We start from the raw sequence: 21,660 nt of genomic DNA on the forward strand, positions 1-21,660 counted from the left end.
GTGTCAGAGGCAGAAGCAGAGTGTGAATGAGAGAATGCGCAAAAAACAAATATAAGCTGGTTTCAGTGTGAGCATACAGCAGTCAGGAGCCAAAATTTTGTGGCTCTAGCTCTTATAGTCTCTGGGAACTAGCCGACAAACAAGACGGACAGACGGACGGACGGACGGACGGACAGACGGACAGACAGACATGGCTTTATCGACTCGTCTATAGATGCTGATCAAGAATATATATACTTTGTGGGGACGTAAACGTTTCCTTCTCTTCGTTACATACAACCGTTCTGCACAAGAGATGCGCATATATTCCATAATATCATTATTCGTTTCTAATTTTGTGGCGCCTTCGCTTGCGAATTCATTGCCTGCGGTTGTTAGTGGCCAACTTGTAGCTTTTACTTGCACTAGAGTAGTGGCTCTACCGAAGCGGCTAACGGGGAAGGGTTTAATTTCGATTTTGTGGCGCAGATACGGAATACTCAATGCCCAGATGGCCATCAGCGTTGGCAGAAATATTTGCTGCATTGGCAGACTGTAGAATCGAATTTCTCTGATTAGACAGTTGTGTAAAAAAATCCAAGTGTGTTTGCACCATAATGGATTGATCTGTTTTTTACTGAGTTCCAAACGGGACTGTCTGTCTTCTCGTATTCTATAAATCAATTCATTCGGTCGAGAGGTGTACCGATCAGTAACGCTTTCAGGAATACGTCTAAGCCGGGTATAAACACGAATGGATTTTGCGTAAAGTAACTTTGCTGTGATTTTCTTTCAGGCTATACCCAATTAATTAAGTAAAGTTTATCATGCTTGTGAGTGCTTAAGAGTTTAAAGATAATGTGATAGTATTTTTACCAAGCGATAACCATGGAATGCAAATATAATAATGTTTCTTCTTTTACTTCATTGTGTATCAGACCCCGCAGCCTACAGAAAAACATAAGATGCCGAGCACGCTGAACACTGTATGGGTTTCTATACGGTGGATGGCATGGCCAACGTGTTTAAAGTTTGGAAATTTTGCTATGTCCTGGTCACACATAAAGATTTTGCCAGAAGAAGGCAATAGCAATCCGGAGGCCATGTTAATAATTGTGTTTTTTTTCCGACACATTATAGCCCAGTAGCGCTACCACTTCGCCTTGATAGACTTTGAGTGAGAAGTTTTTCACCACAAATTTCTCAGATAACTTTTTCCATACGTTTCGAAACTCAATGGTCGCATCTCATTTATTTTCCAATTCCTAAACTCCGTAGATTAGTTCATCTCTGGTTCGGGGTCGCTTTTCTGCTCGCTATCAACTTGATTGCTGTAACGGTGAAAAGCAGGGATGATAGATATAAGTTAAAACGAGGAGGAACGTTGTGAGGCGCGCCTAACTTTGCTCGTCTACTTTTATACTCGGTACTCCCTCAGTCAATCCAGTTTTACATTTTTCATATTATGCTACATCTGTCATCTAAACCTAAATCGCCTCTCACGACCTTTTAGGTCGTTCTCCTCTCTCCACCAGAGGCACGCCGCCCTCTGGCTGCAGGAGGCACACTCGATCGCATAGCTTAATAAATAATCTTGATTTTACAGCTCGCAAATTAAAAACCTTTTGAGCTTTTGTCTTTTTGAGATTAGCTGGTTTTTTTAAATTATTCCAAAACTTGTCCAGAATTCGAAACATAGGCAAATGAATTAACCAACCAAAAGTATAATCATCATCCACAGCAGCGAACATGTATGATGATATGAACAGGAGCATTATATACCAAGGGCATTTACTCAAGCTCGTAGACGTTCCATTCCACTCAATCTGAAAATTTGCATCGATTAAAATCTTAACAGTATCGAATACTCCAGCCATCTCACCTTAAGCACAACAGTTATAAGAACTGAAGTCACTAGGAACTGACAGAGTCCACTGAAGTACCAAGATGCAATTCTCAATGTCTTTCGCAAATTGGTACCTTTCTGAAGGAAAATTTGGCCAAGCTCCCGCTCCTCTACTATTTGCTGAAAAAAAAAAATGCAAAATGCAAAAAATTACATAACATTCAGTATGGTACCAGTGGAACTTAAACAAAACGAGGAGGAACGTTGTTTTAGCACTGCACGCGTTTGTATCCCTTTCATCAAAACTATGACGATTATATGAAAGGCCCAATTTCCAGTTATCCCCAAGCCATGTTTTTTCATAGTTTTGGAATTCCGATGCCATTATTATCGCAAAGTTTAACTGCAGAGGTGGCCACTCTTCGATTCGTCAATATTGTGGAAGCAAACACTTGCAATGTAGTGCTGAGTATACTCTTGAATACGCAAAATATCACAATTTTCGAAGCCGATAATCTTATCTCCTGCTAGGGATAACTCTCCCAATGCGCTTTTCATGAGCTTCTGTATACCAACTGTCGTATTCGGTGCAAAACCAACTTTTATTTCTGGCATAAATACGTTTGCTCTGAAAGCTATAAAAAGAAAGCTATGATAACACTACCCGACACGATTTACAACTTTACATCTTTACAACCGTGGCGGTCGCACATATTCCTTGGCACGGCCTAGCTGCTCCACCAATCAAAGAAGTCTGCAGATGTTATTCTTAGCCATATGCAAATTCTCAAACTGCGGAATATGCAAAGGGTATCGTTTCATGGGTTTCCATAAATGAACACATATTTATATGATTTATAATACTCAAATGTATGGACAACGACCGTCCTGGATTCTTTCCTGCAGATATGGGCTTAATCAAAGTTGTCTTCGCTTATTTCGCTGATTGTCCTCCTCCTCCGATCATGCAAGAGCCGCCAGTCTCACTAAAATAATCTCCTGCATGGATCCATTTTGCATTCATTGTTTTATTAACCTTTTATTCAATTTTCGCACATTTTCAAAAAGGTAAACAAAACAACACAGCTGCCTGATAAGTGTAACCGTACTGAATGCGGTTTTCACCTCTGGTCACACTCTGCTGCTAGCAAAATATATTGCAAATTTTGCTAGCCAGTTTTTTTTCGATCTGAGTACTAGGCTTAAAGATCGCAATTTAGAAGCTCATGCGACTGGGGAAACGTTTAACTGGCTACCATATAATTCATAGATGTATTATCAGTTAAAAGACCAAAACGTTCCCGACACAAAATCTTCCCAAATGTAAATGTGGATGTATACTACAGTTTCTGTTGCTTTGATCAGCTGTTTTCAAGACGCACGTCTGACAATGTGAACGCATTTTTTAATTATTATCGTCTATGCCGATATCGATAGCAGACGCGCCCATTGTGAAAAGGCTATTGGTGGAGATGATACTAAAACTATATATATCGATGTATCGATATATCAAAATATATTTAGCAGCCCTAATGTCAATTCCAAATTTCAACCAATGTAAAAACTTGTTTAAAAAGTATGTATGTACGCGCGTGGGTTTGGTCGCTGTCAGGTAAAAGAAACCTGTTGGTTTTTTTTTTCAATTTATTTTTGGGTGGAAAGTTCCTCAACACCATTAGATAAATACAGTGATAAACGGTAAAAAAGCTAATCAGCTAGCTAGATATTCTTATTGTATTTATGTTTCACAAGTCGTTTACACACACACATATCCGCAAATATCGAGTGCACACACATATGTACATACAGCAGCATAAGTGGAACAGGAAGAGGGCAACAAGTGGTTTTCTACGCTGCGATCGACAACTAAACTGTGTGGAATGATAAATACCACACACATACAAATACAAATGTGTTCGTTATGTATGTAGTTAATATAAAATGAGTGAACACTAAAAACATAAGCACTTGTTGTCTTGTGGGTAAAAAATGTTGCATATAGTACATATAACGCGAAGTGAAATCTTAAAGTAAATAACAGAAAACCCAAAGCTAAATATGTATAAGTATTTTATTGTTGCTGGAATGCATTTAGTCAAATAAGAAAAAGTTCGGAAATTCGTGCTTCGACTTCAAGCAATTAAAAATGAAGTGCAGCTACATATGTATGTATGTACATATGCAGCTGCATACGCTTCTGAAAAAAAATCAGATGTCGCAGTCAAAGCAGAAGTAAACACGGAATTGAACTACAGTCCCAGCAATGTGCATTCGTTTTTACTTATGCTTCTATTACGACTATAAAACTAACAGCTTACACAGTCGTTTTCTCCTTTATTGTACCTGACCGAAATACAAATTTCATCCTAACTTGTTACACCAAAGTCTCGAAGAGTTTAGGAATTTATGTATTAGTTTTGTGTAAGTGTGTGTAACTGTGAGTGGCTGTAAATTTCTGTTCGTCCGAAGATTCAAAGACACTGGACAGACAGATATTTTCAAGATTGATGGTATTTTTTTCTCTCTCTCTCCCTCTTACACACTCTTCCCGTTGCGTATGCGGCAGTGGAGAGAGAGATAACGGCTGATTTGGCTCTGAGAAGTGAGAGAGATAGATGTGGCAGAAACAAAACAGTAGTAAAAAAAACGAGCATAGAGAAAATCTTCTACAACCCAAAAAGTTCAGGTTTTTTAGCTGTCTCCGTTTGATTTTTTGGTAGATAGAACTAGTTTCTCCCTGATAATTACTTAATAACTAATACATCTAATTAAACATTTAACGCTTCGTGTACCGGGTATAATCAAATTAATATTTGAAACAAAGCTTTGGAAAGATGTTCTTATTTTAATTGGAAGTCCTTGCGCCTATTCCATTAATTGATACAAAACACAACTGAAATTTCCAATCGAAAATCCATTAGCCTATTCCATTGATCGAGGATGCATTTGGGTTTTAAATGCTTAAATGTTAATAGTCTTGGTTGCTTATTTATTTGTTGTGTTCATGTTTAAACAGCATCTAAGTTATAGTTACCGTCGCAAAAACGGGATAAAAGAACCTGGGTCTTGATACGCTCAATCTCGGAGTTCTCAAAATGGATGCCACTAACCTGGACCCCCACACAGCCTTTGATGAAAATGAAGCGGCAGCAGCTCCTGAGGAGGATGGCGGGGATATGCAGCTGAGAAGCTTATCGTTTTCCTTTGTACGGGTAAGTAAAAAATATCCCTGTGCGCCAAAGGGTTTTGTTTTTTTTTTGTCTATGTTCTACCATTGTGTTGTAATGGCGGATTGACTATGAATTGCAAACGTTTTTTATGGATTTAATGAAGTTGCAATACTCAACATTGTAGTGGGTTGAGAACGCTTTAATTAGACACTTAACAATTAATCTTTCATAACGTTTTCCATATACGGTGACTCTGAGTTGTGGACTCCACAAGGAAATGCAACTCTGAGTCTGGTAGAAGCTATCGAATCAATATTATCTGGTCGAACCCTATCAAAAATTCAAAGCAAATTGTGTGTAGGGAGCGTATGAGCATTTATACAAGTAATCCTGCTTAGTGGCGCGCTCTAGATTTCACATTTTGTTGAACTATGTATGTATGTACATATGTACAGAAAACATGAATTTTGCTGATCAGACGTTCATTTAATTAAAAGGATTTACATAAATACATACATTGTGCTCATTTATTTATTATGTGAAAAAAAAAAGAATTCCGTAGAATATTTAGGAATCACCCTGAATCTGCTCCATAGCAATTCCCTTAGAATTTTGGTACTTAATACGATAGGTACCCTCCGGATCGTAGATTTTCTCAAGGCGCTCCCAGTCGTTAGGGCGGTTATCAATAAGATGCCGAGTCACCTTCTCTGCACCAAGTTTTTGTTTTTCTGTACATTTGGTGCAATTAGTTAGAATTGCATCGGGTAAGATTTCTTGAAGAGTGATAGAAAGTGGTGTAAAAAGGAGTACAGTTGGTGAATTTATTGGTAAATAAATAAATAGAACTTACCCCTTAGCATTTTTGCGTCGGGTGTACAGGGGCCGGTGCTCTCCAAGCACTTTATGTAGTTGTTAAGTAATCGCTCTTGGGCTAGTATCTCGTCCAAATCTACATTATCGAACTTTTCGTCGTAGACCCCATCTACCAACAGTGGGGCTGAAGTTGCCTGCGGTGGATGCGGAAGTCCATTTATTTGGGTGCAGCCAACGAACATTAGCGTCACCACCACAACGGTGCGAAACATAGTCAACGAATTGCCGGTATGCGACATTTGAAATAAAGAATTGTTTCAAATTCTGCTGGTAGTCGCATGAGGCGAAGCTTTTATACTTAGTCTACCAGCCCCATTTAGTGAGCGTTTCGTGTCTGTCGCTAATTTAGAACCATCCAATTGATCGCATATTAAATCAATTGGATTTTGAACTATTATTTTAATGTAACAGTCGCACGACATCTTATAGGCATTTGCCCATACATTGCCTACGCAGTGTGAAAACTTTCTTGTACTTTGCTTTGCCCACAATGGTTTTTTTGCACTGTGCAGTTTGTTTTAAGTTTTAAATTTCAATTATTTCATTTATTTCAGGGGTCTGATCCGAGAGCTGCAACGTGTCGAGGCAAGCTGCAGAGTCGTCGCTGCAAACTAAACCAAGAGATTAACAAGGAACTTCGCTTGCGCGCTGGTGCGGAGAATTTATACAAGGTATTATGCAAATATTTATACAAATATTAAAAATACTGTACTGTGCATTATACCATATTAACGGCGTTCCCATCTACTATTGTTCTTACGTTAAGGTGACAACCAACCGCAAACTACGCGATACAGTGGCCTTGGAGCTGAGCTTCGTCAATTCAAATTTGCAACTTCTAAAGGAGCAATTAGCAGAGTTAAATTCATCTGTGGAAATTTACCAGAACGAGAAGTGAGTTACATTTAGAGATCAATTCCACCCGTATCCCAATAAAACACTCTTTGCTGCAAAGGAACGAAAATTTGACGTCATTGGCTCGAAAGAAAAGTCATTTTAGGAATGCATACATCGACAGAACGGAATTATTGTTATCTCTTGAGTTCTGTTATCAGTTTTAGGCTCGAAGTGGAGAAGGAAACTTTTCCGATCCCATAAAGTACACATATGTATGTAACTTTTTAAAGTCTTGGTCAGCATTAATAGCCGAGTCGATAAAGCCATGTCTGTCTGTCCGTCCGTTTGTTCAACCGTCTTGATGAGAGATCAGCTGCCATAAGTAGCACATACTTTTTTCAAAATATTATTCATGGGCGATGAGAAGAGAAATCGTGTAAAACACGAACGAGCAATCAAAAATCGCGTAGATTCACCTTGCGGCGGCTATAACCTCAATTCGCCAATAGCCCGGCGAAATTTAAATGATTAAAATTACACAAATTGCACAAATTGGAACATGAGTTGAACAAGTTGGCAGCCATCTGGGACCTCTATGTCATGGGACGAATATACTGCCAGCGAACTTGGACCTCAAACAGCAATATCCACGGCGACCGTTTCCTTGCATGTGCTGGCACATCTAGATACTGACTCGATGAATGAGATCTATTCCTGAGCGCTGCACAAGTTGTTCTAGTTTGTGCCTTGTAGAGTTCTGATTCTACTCAAGAAAATTATTGGCTCAACAGAGTACGCAGTGTAAAAATGAATGCTGGCTGATTGGTTTGAATAGATTATGATACATTATTTTTATTGAATTACAGTCATGATGGCGTTATTCCAATGATACCCTTGGGTCTTAAGGAAACCAAAGAAATTAATTTCATGGAACCTTTTTCGGACTTCATTTTGGAGCACTATAGCGAGGAATCCTCAATTTATATGGATGCAATTGCAGATATGACAGACACCAGACAGGCAAATCAACTTGAGAAGAACTTTCTGTGAATTGAGTGTAATAGTCTTATTTTTTACAGGCGTCCAAGACTCCATCACGCGATTCTCTTGGCGTAGCATTGCTTTTTCGATACTACAACTTGTTGTATTATTTGGAACGCCGTTTTTTCCCGCCTGACCGCAACCTGGGCGTCTACTTTGAGTGGTATGATTCGTTAACAGGTGTTCCCTCGTGCCAGCGAACCATATCCTTCGAGAAGGCGTGCATTTTATTCAACCTTGGCGCCATATACACACAGATCGGTGCTAGACACGATCGAAGTACGGAACGGGGCTTGGACTCCGCTGTCGACAGCTTCTTGCGTGCAGCGGGCATATTTCGACATATCTACGATACGTTCACAAACGCCCCATCAATGGATCTAAAACCCCACGTACTAGATGTTTTGGTATCTCTAATGCTATCCCAGGCCCGAGAGTGTCTATTTGAAAAGCTAAAGCTACAGACTGAGTCGTCGGGACTGACCGTCTCCAGTCATGCAAATGACAGCGGTGCGCCCCAATCCAATGAATTGCTTCAGCTTTTCCGTGATTTGGCCGGTGAAGCTGCACAGCTCTCGCTCGAGTACAATGAGATGCACAAGAACATCCAAGTGAATGACACGCATACCTACCTGCCAGAATGCTGGGCTGGGCTGGTACCGCTTAAGGCGGAGCTTTACAGAGGTGAGCAATTCAGCAATCAATAATCAAATCAAATCAGCTCTTAAACTTTGCTGTCTAGCGATGGCCCACCATTACGAGGCTCTCAGCATTGATGTGAAGGTGGCTACCAAAAAAGGTTCGGTCCCGGTCGCATCTTCAAAGGATTCGTTCGTTGGAAACCCCCGAGAGGCATTGCGTGTCACGCAAAGCAGCGCTGAGTCCGAGGAGGAGAGTGCCAGTCTCATTTCGATCAAGCACACGCACTTAAGAGAAGCTCTGGCTAGTTACGAAGAGGTTCAGCGTCTGCAGCGCATGTGCCGCTTTCTGAAGGTCTGTGGAACTATTCCGTAAAATGTAGAGTTTCCTTTAATAAGTGCGATTTGTTTTTGTTATAGAATAAAAAATCACTCTCGCAAGTCATTAAGGAAGCAAATTATCGAGCCCTGGAGCAGTATGAAAACTTCAGAACTCAAGCGTCGGCCAATAAGGTTGACGACAGCTACGACCTTGTGGAGCGCGTTGTGGAGGGTAATGTCAATTCAAAATTCCTATACGAGAGTGCCGCTTTATTGCAATTAAATCTGTATCTACTTTTTCAGCCTCGTCGAAGTTTACATTGACCTTGACGGGACCCGATTTCACGTCGTACAAAGTGGAAGATCCTTTTAAACGCCTTGGACCGCTTGCGATATTCTCTGCACGGCGTCACTGGACTGCGCCACGCTGTGTTCGTCTACAAAAAGGATCCCCGATACATCATGCCATCCACCATTGTGACACAGTCACGACTCCTGCTCATGACACGGATCGTTGCCAATATAAAGAAGAGATGGAAAACTTTGGATTTCATGTGCGCGGCGATGCGCCGGTCATTATAGCTCACGTCGAGATCAATTCGCTGGCTGATGTAAGTATTTTATTATTTGCGAGAGCGGATGCCACTATAGAATTACAATTGTATTCGCAGCTGGGCGGCATAAAGGAGGGAGATTTCATTGTCGAAATCGAAGGCATGGATGTCAAGTGGTTTTCGCATCAACAGGTTGTGCATCTAATACAATCATGTGGTTCCGTCCTCGAACTGAAAGTCATAACTCCAATGGATCGCAATTATTTGAAGGTGCGTTCATAGGCGCTACATATTTTCATTCTGATGTAATAATAACACCTGCTACCTGTTCGGTTACCCACCCACAGCCCTTGTCGTCAAAGGGTTCTATATCAACGCTGTCAGCGGCTAGCTCATCGGGTTTTTCATCGGGCTCATCTAGTCCCACAAACACCACTGCACAGCACGAGCCTATCATGAAGACATCGACCAAGGCACGTTTCGTGGGCAGCGTATCGTCCAGCTTATGGAATCCTTTCAGACGGACGCCGAGCATAGCCAAAATCTTTTGAGGTTAACAAGGGATTCATTTATTTCATTAATTACTTTAATTAGGTTTATACTCACTTCCGAAGCAGCTGCCATTATAAAATAGAACGAGCGATGACATATAATTTAGCTAAAGATTTTAAGACTTAGCTCTGATAAATCGGTTCACATCTGTATATATTTTTGGCTTTTGGAAAAATGTGAAAATGGTAAATGCGTACATCATATGTACATATGTATGTATGTATGTATGCATGTATGTCTGTATATCTATTTTCTGACCGAAACTGGTCCACCGAGACCAAAAAATTAAATGTCAATAAAATCACATTTCCATTTCATTCTGTCCCGATATTATTACCTAAATTATAAGGTAAGTCAGTTACATCATTGGCACATAATTTCGAGAAATTATAGATATTATCTTTGTATTTTGTGCTGGCAATGAGGATGAGGATTTTATTGTTGGCTTAGATATTAAACAGTCAAACATCGTATTTTAGAGGTTAGAGCTCAAGTCTGCACCCTCACATCATTGTGGAATCGGGATATAACTTTTTATTTTATTGTTTTTTACCATATGAACGTTGTTTTGGAGCCAAAAACTGTAATAGCGCAGCGGCAGCGCCTTTTCCTATGCACACAATACAAATATGTACTTACGCGAGATATGTTTGAAAAGGAATAGCCTTTACCAGCTAATATTGAGACAGAATCAACCAACGTACCGAAGAGCATACCTAAGGAATTACATTTTATCACCAAGGTAAAAAAGAATAGCAGAAAAAAATGATGCAGTTTTATTTTAAATTCCTCAATTTACTAGTAGAATTTTACAGTTGACCAGACCTGGAACTGTTTCAATTTAAAAACTCATTAAAGCGATCCATGGTTGTGTATTCTTCTCTCCACTTATTCTTCCGTTTCCGCTCATATGGATTCTTTCTGGTTTTGGTGCCTATTTCGTGCATCAGCGCAACAGCAGCTGCCGCCAATCCCAAAATAAAGGCAATTGTCGCAAGTTTTGATCCTCACATGGTTCGATATTTTTTATAAGTTTTCATTTTATATTATTTCTTAAATATGTATGTTCATATTTTGAGCGAAACAAAATTTAAAAGAACGTAATTCGATAACTAAACAATATTGGCAGACAGTGCAGTGAGACAGTCGTCCAATTTGTGTGAAGTCGCTATTGCTTTTCTGTACTCTTTCGCCTTTAAAGTAATGGATATTTCCTAGATGGCTAGATGAAATATACCTGTCATTCCTTTAGCGGACTATTCACAGCAAATCAAATTAATATAATTATTTCTCGAATGTGCCCTGTTGCAACCCTGTTATCAATCAGCTGGATTATTACTCATTCATTTTATTAATAGATGAAAACGAATTAAATACTGATGGCTTTATGTGAAATTATAAAACTATTCGATGTTGCACGATGAAGAACATTGCACTGCTTAGACGCCGAAATCCATATTGTGCTTCAAGTTATTAACAAATGACCAGTCACGCTATCACTTTGAATTTAATTCGGCAACATGAATTTGTCGATGAAGATACATACATACATACATACATATGTACGCATGCAATCAGCCGTATATGTACATATGTATTTACATACATATGTAAATAATTCAATGCAAATTCTGGGAATACCATAGACAAGGACATGGGTGCAATAAGTAAAATTGTTTGCCTGGTTAGGATATAAGAATACGATTGGGAGTTGACAATAATTTATGCCCAGTTGCTTGAGAATTGGAGGCTTCAACCATACATATGTATGTGTTTATGTATGTAAATACACATGTACATATGCATATACGAATAGTTGTGATAAAAAAATATTTGATTGGATATATTTGTCCATATCCTCACATGACACCATTTATACATGATTACATACATATACGATTTACAAAGCACTTATTTATTTAGGTTTTATTAGGTTTATTTTTATAAATGAGTTATTATACTATATAATACTAATGTTCCGTATCCCTAGAATTAACATTTAACGGTCATGGTAATTTCGAATAATTATTACACCTACAAATCTAAGATGCTTACCATATAAAAGTAATTAAAATTTCTAGTTAGAGATCTTTATTTTTGTGTTTGTTTTTCTTGTCTTTATTCTATGGGTTTCTTTTAGATGCTTTAACGAGAACTGACAGTATTTGCCCAAAATGTTTCTATCAGTCGGTGTAAGAGGGCCCTAAAAGGGAGGCACCATCAAGCGCATGTTGGGCTGGGTGCACGAGTGCAGTTTTCTTTTCTTATCTTTTCATTATCTTTATTTTTCGCTAAGACGAATTTTCAAGTTCTTGACACGTCTCACAATGAGTCGTAAATTAACTATCTAGCACATTTAAACTTTTGTTTTATATATACAGCAGCCTGTTCATTGTTTTTACCTACTCAGACGCTGGCATTATTTGGGCCTGAGGTATGTATACAAAATCCGGTTTTTCTTTTTTGCGATGGTGAATAAGGTTAGGCTAGGCGTTCAAATGAACGTATTTATGTATGTTTAGTTATGTAAGTATTCAATGGTATGTTTGTATGTATGTATGCTTGTGTGTAATCCTTTTGTGAAGCAAGTTTTCACTCATAAATTGCAATATTCTTTATTCATTTGACTTTGACCATTTCAGCTTGTTTCTGCTTTTCTGCTTTTCTGCTCTTCTGCTTCTCTCATTTAGGTTAACTTTTGTATTAGCATTTAAGTTATATTTATGTTTATGTTAATGCACATAAGAATACGCTTTTGTCCTTGTGTATTTTAAGTGAAGCATATTTAATGCGACTAGAAATGCCGGTCAAGGGTCAAGGGTCATCTTATTCTCCACATAATACAACAACAAAAATGTGTGGCTGAGCCCTGTGTGAGCCAGCGTGAGTCGGCCGGCGCAGCTGATTGCGGATACCTGTACTACCTGTACGAATGCGAGTGTCCATGTCAATGTCAATGTCAAGTTGAATAAAATTTAAAATATGTCTATGATTTTCCACTATCAATGCTTATATTCCGGGTAGCAGCCATTCTCGATGACTTGTCCTGATTGACTGTTGTTGCTGCTGCTGGTATCGCCTGATTGATGCTGAAGCTGCTGTTGCTGCTGATGATGGTGCTGCTGATATAAGGGTAGCTGATGCAGCTGATGCTGCTGTTGACTTGCTGCCACCGTATCTGCCGACTGCAATATGCGTCGAGTACGAAGCTGGATAGCACTTCCACTGCTTTCCGTCTCCGTTGAGGGTGGTGAGGGATAGAAGTCCCTCTGACTTACACTTGTACCATTTTGGACGACTGGCAAACCCATTATACAGTTGTTGCTGGCTGCCGCCGCCGTTGCCGCTGAGGAGGATTGAGGATCGCCGTGGTGCTGATGTGGATGCTGAAGGTGGATAACGTTGCTCGTTGTAGCCCCTGACATAGGTCCTACGCCGTTGTATGGTTGGGAATCCGAAATTGTTGCGGACTGCGGCTGGTCCAATACCACGACGGATACCACATCTTCACTCGCCCACCGGGCTAACTGTTGTTGAGCTTGAATAAAGTCATCACTAGAAAATAATAATCGTAACAGGAACAACGGTACATGGTAAGAACGCAGGAGGCGCTAACGGGAAAAGGGACAAGGATTGGTTCAGGATGAGGGTAACACTTATTGCAACCAAAAATCCGGCTTAGACTTTGAAAATTGGGTCTCTTCGTAACTCAAATTGTTCAATTGAGATCGGACAAGTGATAAATCAGTAAATCGTTGAAGCTCCACAATTACAGGAGATCACAGAGCGTAACGCCAAGTGTGCGTCAACTTGTTTTATCCAGATTGGCTTTAATAATAATGCTATTCAATAGGCGAAAAACCCCAGCAGCAAGCCCACTTTTTTAATAGATTCGTGGGTGCAGAGATATCTAATGATCTTTGATGTTTTGAAGACTTACAATAGGATTTTTGAAGAAAATCAAATGTTATCCATGTCTATTTATTGTATTAAGTTTGATTAAATCATCAAGAACCACACAGCAAATTTCCTAAGCTTCCTTCAGCAATTGCTAATTAAAGTCTCAACGTTTTCATAGGTCGCACCGTCAGGTATATGGGTAAAATAATTTGAGTTAAGTTTACGGATTTCAAACACCACACTACCCGACACCAGTTTTGCGCATCGAACCAAACCAACTTGTGGTACTTCCACTTTTCCTGAGTTTGGTTCGAAGCGTAAATAACAATTTACATTTTGTCGAGTAGTGAGATTGGAAATAACAAAGAAAAAAACGAAAATTATTGAACAAAAGTTGAACGAATGAGGGCAGAATTTAGATTTCATATTGGCAAATGGGGAAATACATTCACAGGAAACGAAAAGAAAAGACAACAACGGTCTGAGGAAGGAATGCAGAGACATTGACTCACCTTTCGCTATCTGGTGTCTCCTGTGAATCAAGACGAGCATCAGAAACATTACGTTGGTCGGCGGTCTCATATAGACCATCATCTTCCTGGTGCAGATGAGTGTGCGATGAGTGATGCGAGGAGTGGGGACCATGCGTGGCATGTCCGTGAGCATGAGAATGATGCGAGTGGTGTCCGAATTGATGTGGCGAGTGAGACTGATGTTGTGCATGTCGGCCTGCTGGCGTCGGCTGTCGGTAGCGGCTGCCGTAAGCAAACCGCGACTCCTCATCGGAACGGGGACGACAGCGACTGCTGTACGACGAATGAATTGTAGCGGTTTTCTGAGTTTGTGCTAGTTGCTGATTGGAGCTGCAGCGATACGGATAAAATAGAGGCAAGCAAATAATCAAATGCGTTAGTGAGTGTCAAATAAGATCATTGAAATGGAAGAGACAGAGTTTAAGGAGGAAACTGAAAGTGAGCCGATGCCGATGGCGATGCCGATGCCAATCAAGATCGATCAAGAACTGAGAGAGTTGTGTGTTTTTATAGTTTTAACAGCTAACAGCCCTCAAAAATCGACACCACACTGATTTTGCTGATGTAAAAAGTGCACATGATCATGTAAATAATTAAGCGATGGCTTAGTCAGCCTACAAGATGAGATTTGGAGTCAGATTTGGAGTAGACGAGCTACGCATGGGCAACGAACCTTTATCACACAAGGTATTCCAGTCTGAAGCCTGCAAGAGATGCAAATAAAAATTTGCGTTGGCTTGAGTTGCATTTTTGATACTGAACTGGCAACCCAACCGACAGCAGCTTGTGGCAGGAGCTGTTGCCGGTATAGGGTCAGGTACATAGTGGGTTATTGTTTACGCATACGTCGTGCACTTGTGTATGCGAGTGTGTTTAAAATGCGAGTGTGTGTGGGCGAACATATTACGGTTACGGTCTTTGTTGTCTATGTGGGACGACAGTTCTAAAGCCTTAAGTTACATAGATTAGGTAATCAAGCCTCTGGGCTACAGTAGCAAATATCTTAGTATGAATTTAGGCAAACAGAATCGTATTGAATCAATGAGTGATGCGTGATAAGCATGGTGTTTTGTTAGTTTTGTTTTTTGGCTATTTCTATAGCAAACACATACAGGTAGTAGCAGCTCTGATAGATGTAGAAACATCTAGGAATGATTTTCTATGCACATATTTAACTTTCAGTTAAAACATTGATGAAATGTGTTGCGGGTAAGGCGGTAATCGGGTGTCAGACTCGGGTGGTGTTAGAAAGAACTAATGTAGGTTAATCATAATCATAATTGGCACTAACCCTTGTGAGGACTCACTACAAGCAGCGGAACTATCTAATCTATAGTGGCGATCGGCGTCTGTTTCCGACATGCGGATATCCTCGGAGCCGCTGGGACTCATGTGTCGCGACGAGTGGTGCTCAAGCTGCCGTATAAGATCCTCCAAGTTACGTATACGCAAGGGTCCTGTCGAGGGAGCGTCCTCCTCGTCAGGCTGCTGTTGTTGCAATGATAAAGGCGGCGGCTGATGCAATTGGTGCTGCGAGCGATGGTGATGCAGCATCGCATTGCCATGCCCCATACCCCCAGCAATAACAGACGATCCACCCCCAGCACCTAAGCTCGATCCCAGACCCAGGCCACCAAGGCCAGATCCGCTGCCGTCAAGTAATATGGCGTGCACAGCGTTATTGTCGCAAACATTCTCCCTTGAACTGGACTTCGATCCACTAGTGCGCTTGTATGGCTCAGCGGAGTATCCCAGCTGGGCGCTGCTACAATCTTGTAACGTTTTGCGCAACATCTCCTCGCTTAGGCTGCCACTGCCAACCGGTGTGTTGCCAGTGCCTGTGCCACGGTGTGTGGCCGCGTTCCGGAGGGCTTCCAAAATGTCCTCGTGGTATCCGTTGAGGGACTTGAGCGTACGTTCGACTTCAGAGGCAGCCACTCCACCGCTCGTCGAGGCCAGCGTCCCGTCCTGAGTAATCAGCTCAAGATTGTCCGACTGGTTATCGTCTCCCCACTTGTCTTTAAGCTGCTCTCCGTGCACAAGCCCATAGCCATGTTTCTTTAAAATACCCTTCTCTGTGGCGCCCAATATCAATGGATTGTGTTCGTCGCGTTGGTTAAGATCCAATGTACATGTAAAAGAATATATAAATTTTGTACAGACAAACACGAGACTGCGCAGTGCATAAACAGGTCATACATGAGAGCGCATAGTTATCATTTTTGTGTATGTATTCTAGGCTGTTTTCCTAAACACTTTTGTACCAAAAACAAAGAAAAACAAAGAAACAAAAATCTACATAAATGTTTTTCTGTAGGTTGTGGTAAAAAGATAATGGAATCTTTCTACCAAATCTCCTAATTTCAATCTATTACATTTTTAATTTGCTTTCTTATCCATGTTCGAATCGTTATTGTAATTTATTCGCGGTAAATGCAGGCTGATGGTTAAGTAAACGCGTTTTAGGTAGGTTTGATGTCCGCGTTTCAAATATAAAAAAAAAAAACTAATAAACGATTCTTTCTGTAGAGTTTGAAAGTTGCGAACGGGCAGAAGTAATGATTTTTCTAGCGAAATACAAATTAAATCAAAATTGTAATACATTTAAGCATATAATAATTATTAATTATATTTATGAATAATATTTTCTTGTTTCATATTCAATAAAATGTTCCATTTCTGCTTAAAAATGCTACTAAACACAACAAATGTAATATTAAGATGTTTGTTTTAGGAAATATGAATTAATTAATTTATGTATTTAAAGGTGAGATGGGTAGGAAACACAAATGGAAAAATCGTACGTTTGCGACCCGTATGGAGATAGTTTTTTGTGTAGTTAGTCGATGGAAAGCTACATCCATTCCTCTATACAAAAAACTAATTCGCCTCTGAGTAATCCGTTCCGATTCGCAGAGTTTTTGCACTTTACTAGACCTCAAAGGCGAACCACATAAAAAACAGAAAGCAAATCAATTTGATTCCGAAACCAATCTTGATCTAACAAAAAAGGTGGGCGTTTGTTTCAGCAGACGTAAAATCGGGTTCTTTCCCCCTTAAAATGTAACAAAAATAGAGCCAGTTGTTAACAAACGAATGGAAACAACATCCTGGATCGAGTTTCTATCCAGACATTCCGGACTTTATGGTCTGTTATATGTTTTATTATCTCGGTAACTGCAAGGAACAGAGATTCTATGTGAGGGGATTTAAGAACTTAGCCTAAAAATGGTAACAACTCCCACAACAGAAATATGAATATGTTAAACAGAAAATATTATATAATTGCAGTAAAATGAAGGTTAATTAGGTATTGCATTAGGATTCAGGCTTCAAATTGCAAACAATTAATTTGTTTGGCTCGTACTTATATACCATGTGCTACGAATGGTCCAGCACTTCTACTCAACGAACCAACCCTAGACGGGGAACTTGGTTTAAGCCCTCAAAGGGTAAAATTCAGGACCACTTAATAACAGCATTCATTACCTTTTAAGAATTTTAAAGCTCTTTAAATGTTACATGTTACTTCAATTATTGGTAAACCAAGAACAACTTCTAGAGAACAAACAAAAGTGCCACTCTTTAAACATTTAATATATATGTATATATGCATGGATGTACATATATTCATATATAGATTGAACAGCTTTAACAACTAACAGCTAAACAAAAATTAAACATTTTGTGTGTTTTTGTTATGGCCGCAAGATATGTACATAACAACTGATACAAGGTTTGCCAGAAAAATGCGCAAAAATAGTTCCTTGTCGCATATTGGAAAAGCTTAAAAAATAAAAAATTGTTCATGTATTATAACAGAATCGGTCACACTGCTATGTTTATAAGTATGTAGGTATTAGCAAACGATAAGCGTAGGTAGAGGGATTTATTAACCTGCATGTGACTGATCGTCCTCGCCACTAGTTGTATAGCGACGTCCATGCACGACTTTGTCCCTGAGGAAGACGAATGACGAAAATCAAAACCAATTATCACAATTGCTGGGGAAGCTAAAAGCTGCATTCAATTGACTGCGAATACTCACCTGAAACCTGTCTGATTGGCATACACCAATTTGCTGGAGCCGTCCAAGGACACCTCCTCAACGGAATGATGGTTTGGTGCTGTGGCCGCACCGCCATAGCTCTTGGCAATCGGTTTCTTCGAGTAGGGCGGATCGTACTTCATTGTAGTAGTCTTGCGTCTATATCGACATCGGCGTCAATATCGGTGTGGTAGTTGTTTATTTGATTTGTATTTATTTTTACAGGTCATATAGTGGGCATATATTTAATTTGTATAGTTTCCATGTTTTATGTATATGTATTATAATTGGGAAATATTTGATTTCATTATAGAATATTTTAGCATTTAATGTCAATGTTTAGTCATGTTGGGACAGTTCGGTTCGGATTCGGATTCGGATTCGGTTTTGATTCGGTTTGGTTTGGTAGAACGGTTGACAAACGGTACAAACGGTACAAACGGTACAAACGGTACAAACGATGCGTATGAGGCATAAGCGTGCCCCCATAGCACACACATTCACGCGATTCAATTGTGTGTGTTGCGTGTTGCGTGTGTGGGTGTGTATTTATAGGGGGGCGTTAGCGTTGGTTGATTTATATCATGAAATTCAATTTGGATTTGATCGATATCGATTTGAATTGTTTTTAATTTTGTTGTTGTTGTTGATATTGGTTTTGTTGGATCGTTATTTTGATTTTGTTGTCGATTTTTGTTAGGAAACGAAATGGTATAATGAGATTTTTGATTAATAATATGTTTTTAGGTAGTGACAAATACATTATATCGAATATTAAAATTTTGCTATTAAGTATACATACATATGTATGTATGTATGTACATATGTATGTGACCACAAATGTACTATTGTACATATGCTTATGTAAATACCTACATCAAAATGCATAATCCTACATATGCATATCCTACATATGTAGGTATATAAGCATGTATGTATGTACATATGTACGTACTTACATAAGCATTAAGGTACATACATATATATATGTATATTTAATGTAATAGACGTAATGGGTCGTAAAACAATAAAGTCTATGTAAATGTAAAAAGAAAATATTCGAAAATGGAAACAAAAGGCCAAAAATTACCAGTACGGGAATTGAACAATATTTTCTTAATTTTTGTTTAAATCAATCGAGAATTTGTATTTAAAAGACACGCAAATGCATAACAAAATGACACAAATGATTTAAATTTGGACGTTCTAAGCAATCTTTTTTACAGACATTAATGAGACAACATCAAAATAGACGACCAAAATTCAGAAAAGGAAAGAAGGAACTTATGTATGAGATGAAAGACATATTATGTACATACAAACGGGGTGAGATATGTAGATGGCAATGGACATCGGGCAGGAAAAGTATTTGAATAGTTTTTATGGAAGCTTATGGTAGGTGACAGTATGCTCTGTGTGTGTGGTGCATGCTGTCGGACACTGTATGAAATAGACTCAACACAAATGTGCAGACAGCAATGAAGCCAGGGAAAGGAAGTGGAGAAAATGTATTTTAATGACGAGAGCGCATTGTTTCAGAAATGCGCTGTTGAACAAATATGTATGCATGATAATTATGGACAAATGTATGTGTGTATTTATGTGATTCGCAATGGACACGTAGTTATTTCCTTGTGTGGTGTGAGTAGGGTTTGTTGTGTTTTCCAGAAGGTCGGTTTGTGTTCATACCATTGGCGGTATTAAAAATAAATAAATGCTTTATGTGTTGTATTGTTTTGTACATTGTATTGATGATTGCACTGATGGCTTATGAGCAAACTAGCTTGTCAGCTTGTCGGAACACATCAGGCTCGCTCAGCAGAAAGCACCACCATTGCTCAAAGTCAGTTTCGTCTATGTTGGTCCCTAAGCGCAAAATGGAGTCGGTGTTGGTCCGACTTGCACGCTATAAAAGAATATCTACTAATACCTATATATTTACACATGTACATGCATATACACATATGCACGTACATAATCTCACATCTCACAGCACCCAGAGCAGAGCATTCATTCTTATTTGAGGCTCTACAACTACAAATCTACATGTGGTACAGTCTTACATTGTTTTAAGTCTAGATTCAGATTTGAATCTACTTTGCAAGAGACAAAAGTTAAGTTGTGGTTGGTCTTCCTTATACCTAGAACTTACACTTTACCCCCAACATCTGTTCTAAAATTGAATAGAGATATTCCATCCGGTGAGTTTCTCAGTGCAACATGAAATGGGGTTCATTTACCCTTAATTAGTGGTATCTTTTGAAAGGTTTGCATTTTTGTAACCAGTCTAAGACAGATACTCTTAGTTTGTTGGGAACTAATGGCAATACGGTCTAATAATGACAACAAAATATGTAAATACAAGTTTTGCACTTCAAAGTATGTTTTGGTGATATACTCCTCTAGGACTACAACCTAATTTTTGTCTCGTGTAAAGTACAAAGTGACTCGCAAAGTGAACAATTAATTGCAGATATGGTGTTGAAAGTTTGTTGAAAGATGTGATACAAAAAAATGTTGTGCCGCCATTTGTTGGGAAATAATTGGATGACTATTAGCACAGCTTTTTGGTTTTCTTTTCGCAGTCGGACGACTTTTTCTCATCACAATTAAGTCTGCTAAGATTATGTCGAATATGAATACTTATGAGTACTTATCATCCCTGCATTGGTGGAAATACAATTTAGCTAATCTGAGTAATGGGTTTGAAAGCACATAAATTTAACTCAGACTTTGTTTTATCGACAATTACAATACACAATGGCGTACTCCGATGCAATTGTTCCTGAATTCATTTTTCATACTTATATGTCATTAAAAGGAGTTGTAAAGCTGCAAAGCTGCAAACAATTTGGACCGAAATACTTTCTTTTAGTTACAGACATTCTACATTCGATATGCATTTGGATATCCACAATATTCAACCATATTGTATTGGTTTTCACTTCGTTGTTGCAAAGCCCTAAGGCAATAAATGCACTGCATACCGTATGATGTGAGCCACTGAACTCGTTTGACCCTAACTATGGATGGTAAGTATGAATGTTTCTTCCTAACTTTTGCCGTGAGCGTCAAGTTATAGGGGAGGTCGTTATTATAGATATTTTAGCATTGTACATTAAAGGCTATGACACAGATCATATAAATATTTATGTACTTCATAAATATACGTAAATATATGTACATATGTATGTATACATATTATCAAGCCTTAACATCAGTGGAAACCAGAGAGATAGCCAACACCAAACGGGTATTTGAAATGTGTTTCTGGTTAGATTTGTTTAGATAATAGAATCGAATAGTTTTTAAAAGCACAGCGCTTAAAATCATTGATTGGAAATACTCAAGCAGTTGGATATGAC

At 39.0% G+C, this 21,660-nt stretch overlaps 3 protein-coding genes across 14 annotated transcripts in view; 1 reads left to right on the forward strand and 2 right to left on the reverse strand.

The window, feature by feature from the left end:
* The first annotated feature begins 3,361 nt into the window (after positions 1-3,361).
* Positions 3,362-9,966, forward strand: LOC117903604 (rhophilin-2). The gene is made up of 11 exons (XM_034815855.1): positions 3,362-3,437; positions 4,842-5,037; positions 6,426-6,542; positions 6,638-6,765; positions 7,575-7,728; positions 7,788-8,433; positions 8,492-8,742; positions 8,808-8,940; positions 9,012-9,319; positions 9,380-9,532; positions 9,610-9,966. Exons 2-11 carry the CDS (start codon positions 4,921-4,923, stop codon positions 9,811-9,813), a joined length of 2,211 nt encoding a protein of 736 aa, XP_034671746.1. The 5' UTR covers positions 3,362-3,437; positions 4,842-4,920; the 3' UTR covers positions 9,814-9,966.
* On the reverse strand, positions 5,529-6,118 carry LOC117903606 (putative odorant-binding protein A10). The gene is made up of 2 exons (XM_034815861.1): positions 5,849-6,118; positions 5,529-5,771 (listed from the first exon to the last, which is right to left on the reverse strand). The coding sequence occupies exons 1-2, from the start codon at positions 6,108-6,110 to the stop codon at positions 5,563-5,565; spliced, it is 471 nt and encodes a 156-aa protein (XP_034671752.1). The 5' UTR covers positions 6,111-6,118; the 3' UTR covers positions 5,529-5,562.
* Positions 9,967-12,752: 2,786 nt separating the features above from the next.
* The window catches only part of LOC117903602 (zinc metalloproteinase-disintegrin-like batroxstatin-3), a 29,124-nt gene continuing 20,216 nt past the window's right edge, over positions 12,753-21,660 (reverse strand). For 3 of the 12 annotated variants that reach the window (XM_034815847.1, XM_034815843.1, XM_034815845.1), the window contains 5 exons: positions 18,296-18,454; positions 18,145-18,206; positions 15,539-16,322; positions 14,227-14,577; positions 12,753-13,369 (listed from right to left, as the gene is read on the reverse strand). In XM_034815847.1, the coding sequence (XP_034671738.1) occupies positions 12,817-13,369; positions 14,227-14,577; positions 15,539-16,322; positions 18,145-18,206; positions 18,296-18,454 (1,909 nt within the window). In that variant the 3' untranslated portion in view covers positions 12,753-12,816. Of the gene's footprint in view, positions 13,370-14,226; positions 14,578-14,920; positions 14,952-15,538; positions 16,323-18,144; positions 18,207-18,295; positions 18,455-21,660 lie in introns of those variants that run through there. The other 9 variants (XM_034815848.1, XM_034815846.1, XM_034815849.1 and 6 more) reach the window with 9 other exon arrangements.

This window comes from Drosophila subobscura, chromosome A, assembly GCF_008121235.1.
Source record: "Drosophila subobscura isolate 14011-0131.10 chromosome A, UCBerk_Dsub_1.0, whole genome shotgun sequence".
NCBI classification, from domain to species: domain Eukaryota; kingdom Metazoa; phylum Arthropoda; class Insecta; order Diptera; family Drosophilidae; genus Drosophila; species Drosophila subobscura.

What these genes read in the sequence shown, in the direction of transcription:
- LOC117903604 (XM_034815855.1), top strand. Translation starts at nt 4,921, where the DNA reads ATGGATGCCACTAACCTGGACCCCCACACAGCCTTTGATGAAAATGAA. An exon ending in TATCGTTTTCCTTTGTACGG is followed by an intron (nt 5,038 to 6,425) that starts GTAAGTAAAAAA and finishes CATTTATTTCAG; the next exon opens with GGGTCTGATCCGAGAGCTGC. An exon ending in ATATGACAGACACCAGACAG is followed by an intron (nt 7,729 to 7,787) that starts GCAAATCAACTT and finishes TATTTTTTACAG; the next exon opens with GCGTCCAAGACTCCATCACG.
- LOC117903606 (XM_034815861.1), bottom strand. Translation starts at nt 6,110, where the DNA reads ATGTCGCATACCGGCAATTCGTTGACTATGTTTCGCACCGTTGTGGTG. An exon ending in CGACGCAAAAATGCTAAGGG is followed by an intron (nt 5,772 to 5,848) that starts GTAAGTTCTATT and finishes TCACTCTTCAAG; the next exon opens with AAATCTTACCCGATGCAATT.